The sequence below is a fragment of the Trachymyrmex cornetzi genome, unplaced genomic scaffold (assembly GCF_001594075.2).
Source record: "Trachymyrmex cornetzi isolate Tcor2-1 unplaced genomic scaffold, Tcor1.1 scaffold320, whole genome shotgun sequence".
Classification (NCBI taxonomy): domain Eukaryota; kingdom Metazoa; phylum Arthropoda; class Insecta; order Hymenoptera; family Formicidae; genus Trachymyrmex; species Trachymyrmex cornetzi.
This window is the reverse complement of record NW_017297898.1, coordinates 157,074-162,200: the sequence shown is the minus strand read 5'-3', so window position 1 is coordinate 162,200 and position 5,127 is coordinate 157,074. Positions and strand designations below refer to the sequence as shown.

The 5,127-nt window shown below is 35.4% G+C and overlaps 2 protein-coding genes across 2 annotated transcripts; one reads left to right on the top strand and one right to left on the bottom strand.

The window, feature by feature from the left end:
- Window positions 1-1,018: 1,018 nt before the first annotated feature.
- Scsalpha1 (Succinyl-coenzyme A synthetase alpha subunit 1) lies at window positions 1,019-3,807 on the top strand. The gene is made up of 7 exons (XM_018509864.1): window positions 1,019-1,199; window positions 1,979-2,214; window positions 2,287-2,508; window positions 2,589-2,644; window positions 2,676-2,895; window positions 3,038-3,172; window positions 3,282-3,807. The coding sequence occupies exons 1-7, from the start codon at window positions 1,163-1,165 to the stop codon at window positions 3,363-3,365; spliced, it is 990 nt and encodes a 329-aa protein (XP_018365366.1). The 5' UTR covers window positions 1,019-1,162; the 3' UTR covers window positions 3,366-3,807.
- Window positions 3,808-3,984: 177 nt separating this feature from the next.
- Window positions 3,985-5,019, bottom strand: Alg13 (Alg13 UDP-N-acetylglucosaminyltransferase subunit). The gene is made up of 2 exons (XM_018509873.1): window positions 4,715-5,019; window positions 3,985-4,430 (listed from the first exon to the last, which is right to left on the bottom strand). The coding sequence occupies exons 1-2, from the start codon at window positions 4,802-4,804 to the stop codon at window positions 4,014-4,016; spliced, it is 507 nt and encodes a 168-aa protein (XP_018365375.1). The 5' UTR covers window positions 4,805-5,019; the 3' UTR covers window positions 3,985-4,013.
- Window positions 5,020-5,127: the final 108 nt, after the last annotated feature.

The window sequence follows — 5,127 nt, the reverse complement described above, 5'->3', positions numbered from 1 at the left end:
AAGAATAATCGACTGTGATTGGTCAATTTCTTACTCTTACTTCTTACTCCGTGTATTGTAGACGACGCCTAAGACTACAAAGCTCCGAAGCACCGGTCGCTGTGATTGGTGGTGTCCAATCGAGCCGTGGTCAATCGGGATTACCCCTTCCAATATGCTCCTACCATACTCCTACTCACTCCAACGCGCTTGATAGAGTGAGTAAGAGCTATGGTAGGAGTATGTTAGGACATGTTGGAGCATGCGAGGCGAACAAACCTATAGCGTTTTCGGCCCGATCGGGTTTGCATCAACCTGGGTTGGATTAATCTTTTCTATTGGTTGACGTCACCCACTCTACCAATAGGAGAGCACAAAACGCCATTAATTCAACCCTGGTCAGGTCGAAAACGCTATTAGATACGAATCGTGCAGTCCATTGTCTATAGGTTTGTTCGCGTCGCATGCTCCAACATGTTACAACATACTCCTACCATAGCTCCTACTCACTCCAACGCGCTTGATAGAGTGAGTAGGAGCTATGGTAGGAGCATATTGGAACATATTGGAGCATGCGACGCGAACAATCCTAAAGCCGGTTCTACAATAGTTGCAAGCTAATCTCAAGTTTGTTGCAATAGCCAATGGCTGCATTCAGCAGATTCAGCACTTTTGCAACCGTTTTATAATTCGTCGCGCTGATTGGATTATACTTTTAGATTTAAAGGAATAGTCCTATCTCACAGCGAAGAATCACAAAACGGTTGCAAAATTGTTGAGTCTGCTACGAAGCATTGATTTCAAAATGCAAGCTTCAGGGGCTCTATTCTTGAAAAGAAACGTATACGAAAGTCTAGGGAAATACTACAGTATACGTAACATATACTGTAGCATTTCCCTAGACTTTCGTATACGTTGCTTTTCAAGAATAGAGCCCCAGATTGGCTGTCGCAAACAGCGCTAATAGCGTCTCCCCGAATCCAACCGTAGCGATCGAGGCACGATTCTCGATTCAACGTTCTCGCAAGTTCGTGGCACAACCGGGCAAACTTCGCGCTCCTGTCTGTATCTTTTCCTGGACTTGACCTTCTTGTTAGATTGTAGTGACTAGTACTTTCAATGGTGCTCCGGTGTTAATTCAATTTTGAGCATTGCCTCTTCAGCGGAAAGGACAAACTAAGAGATGGCTGTGGCTGCCAGGTCATTTTCAAAATTCGCTGGTGGGTCTTCGCAGCGTATCCTCGTACGTCCCGTAATATCCTCGCGTTACATCGTTCTCGATGTTCTCTTTGACTTTTACACATTTTAACGGCAATACTCTCGAAATTTTTTCTCCCACTGGTTACGCCATGCGCAGCCTATGAACAGACTAAAAATAATGCTGACAGCTCGCATTTATGATAACATTTCATTATATAAGGGAAGACATAATTACGACTGAATTGCGCCTTATCGGGAAATGCGTGTTTTACTAATTAGGAACGATCTACGAGCTCATATGCAAAGCAATTGGATGATTTGTTCTCACAGTAATGCTCTCGTGACCCTTCCCCTGTAACGATAACTCACACATAGCTAGGGTTAGCGATTCCCCTTTTCTTTCATATGCTTTAATCTTTTCCATATTTTTCTTAGAAAATTGCATATTTTATGTAGGTATCTTCTGTTCGTTATTTTATGCCAGTATAAATGTCAAATTACATTCATTGGATAATCTGTAACAGCAAGTGAACTTTGACCTAGAAATTTTGCTGTCACAATGCTAAAAGACAACATACCTTTTTATTTTTAACTTGTATGTAGTATTGTTAATATATATTTTTATACATAATTTTTTATTTTAATTTGCATATTGATATTAAAGTCTATATGATGTCATACTTGTGACATTTTTAGTTAATAAATATACCCTAGTTATCCTTTCCTCTCTTTCATGTATCTTCATTTTATTATATTGGATTTACCTATATATATTTATTATGTTTTTATAATGTTTCAGTCAAGAACTGTGGAAGTTTATTACGTTCCCAGGTGAGATTTAATTATACAGAAACTAGGAAGAATTTAAAAATTGATGCAAACACCAAAGTGATATGTCAAGGTTTTACTGGAAAGCAAGGGACTTTCCATTGTCAGCAAGCACTTGATTATGGTACAAAGATAGTAGGTGGAGTTAGTCCTAAGAAGGCTGGAGTAGAACATCTTGGTAAACCAGTATATAAATCTGTTAAGGAGGTAGTATTACTCTTTTACAATATTTATTTATTTATCAGCTATGATATTTAAATTATCTGTGATACTTTATAGGCGAAAGAAGCTACTGGGGCTACTGCAACAGTCATTTATGTTCCTCCTCCTGCTGCAGCATCAGCCATTATGGAAGCAATTGATGCAGAAATGCCATTAGTTGTTTGTATTACGGAAGGTATTCCTCAACACGATATGGTCAAAGTAAAAAGACGATTACTTGAACAAAATAAGTCACGTTTAATTGGCCCAAACTGCCCGGGAATAATAGCACCTGAACAGGTATAGAAATAATTTTAGACAAATTACAAATTTATTGATAATGTGAAATATAATTTTCTTTTTTATGTGTAATGTTGTAGTGTAAAATTGGTATTATGCCTGGTCATATACATCAAAAAGGAAAGATTGGTATTACATATATATATATATATATAAAGGTTGTATACTTATAAAATGTCAAATATGTTAACAATATTTTCTTTGAAGGCTGGACTTGGGCAAACATTATGTGTTGGTATTGGTGGTGATCCATTCAATGGTACTGATTTCATTGATTGTTTGGATGTATTTCTTACCGATCCAGATTGCGGTGGTATTATAATGATAGGAGAGATTGGTGGCAGTGCAGAGGAATTTGCAGCAGAGTATCTCATCGAAAAGAATACTGTTGGTTTCTGTTCAAAATTATTGGTACCCAAATCCCACATGATCCAACCTAATCTAATCCCATCTTACCTTTGTCCTGAAAATCCTATCATAGGATTAGTATGTCATATTTTATTCACTAAATACATGTTATATATTGTAGGGTGGAAAAGCTAAGCCAGTGGTATCGTTTATCGCTGGTCTTACAGCACCACCTGGACGAAGAATGGGACACGCTGGTGCTATAATCTCAGGAGGAAAGGGTGGCGCACAAGATAAAATTAATGCACTCGAGAAAGTAAATCAAAATTTCTATTCATATACCATTTATGCTCATATATCGTTAATATTATATTTTAAATAATTTTTGGAATATTAAGTAATATATACATGGGTTCTGTTATCAGGCTGGTGTAATAGTAACAAGGAGTCCTGCACAAATGGGTAATGAACTTCTAAAGGAAATGACACGGCTTGGCTTAATCAATTAAATCACACACTACTATAATTCTGTGTAGTTTCCTTCATATCCGTGTAAAACGTCTTCGTGGAAAATAAATTGAAAGTATGCCATACAGCAATAACTCACAGAACATAGTAGTGTATTAGAGTATAAAAATTATTTCACTTGCTAATATTGCATCAATTATTCTCAATGACAAAATATTGATCAATACTGAAAATTACATTAAAAATAATATTTTTTAAAGAACTAGACTTATTTTAACAGTGAACAATTTTTATGATATTTTTACAGAATTAATTGTTATGTTAATAGTAAACAAAACAATTGTCCAATAATAATTTACAAATTATCTAAGGGAACGTTAAAACTGCCAATGATCTGTCGCAATTGAACTAATTGCAGAGTTATTTTTTCTATAATATGTAAACATAGTTCTGAGAAACGGTTGTTTAAGTGTATAATGTATTATTATTGTAAATTAAATCAAGCATATAATATATTATAGTAATGAATTTAAACTTTATGAAATATGTATCTTTATTGTAAAACATGTTAAGAATTCAAATATATATATAAATATTGCTGCTTGTTCCCACAGCTATTTGACTTTTTTTTAATATATAAAGCAGTTTCTTCCTATATTAAAAAAAAAGGCAAAACAGCCTCAACACTGTCACCTAAATCCCATTACTTTATCAATAAAATTAGCAATATCTGCACTATTGTCATTGGTAAATGGCTTTAACTTTGCAAGGTCCATTGTTTGTATGACGTGCAACAAATTCTTACAAGTACAATAATACAAATGTTCGTCTTTGTACAGCTGCTCAGCCAGTTCAATCTGATGATTGTCCATGAGGAGATCATTGGTCACCACAATTAAGTGTTTGCGTCTTTCTAAAGCTTCCAGCACGCTTCCTGCACCTGCATGGCTTATCACAAGGTCTGTCAGTTGCAGATATTCTCCAATGGATGGACTTAATCTAAAAATTTCTATCTTATGGAAGCCATAACGTGCAGTACAATCCGGTTCTAATTTGCTATTGCCAATTTGCAAGATTAGATGCCTGTAATTACGTGCTGATAGGGCCTAGAATAGCAATATTAATTGTAAGCTCTCTAACAGATATACATACAAATGCAATGAAGAACAGATGATCAAATGCTATAGTATGCAAAAAAGATCAATGTAAATAATGATAAAATAGGTTTATTCACGTTGCTTAAAATTCTCAAAAAATTTTGCACTTAAAACGAGATAAATATGTATTCGGGCGTTCAAGAGACAGAGAAAGCGAAGATTCTGAATGCATGAAGTGCAAACAACGCGGACAGATATTCAAACAGACCTAATGTAAATACTATTTACACTACCTCCAGAACTGCACGACTCAATACTGTAGTTATCAAATCATCAAATTTTGTTGTGCCAACTGTAACAAATACAGTTTTTTTATCCGACATAGTGCAGTGTCATGTAGTGTAGTTTCTTGTTTCGAAATAATGGCTTATTATTTATCCCTTATCTTTCCACTTTGGTAATTATATAAAATGCTCTTCTCACCTCCAATCTTAATAAAAATGTATAATACTAATTCGATGCATTTTCACTCAAAACGAAAGATTCCGGCAAAAAAAATGCGACATGCCTCGCGAAACAAGTTATTAACCGTTAAAGATTAAAGGTAAGTTCGAGAGAGGTTAAGATATCTGTCATAATCCCGGATCTACAATAGGTGTTTTAAGTCTCAAGCCGTAAGAAATTGACCAATTACAGTCGAATCCGA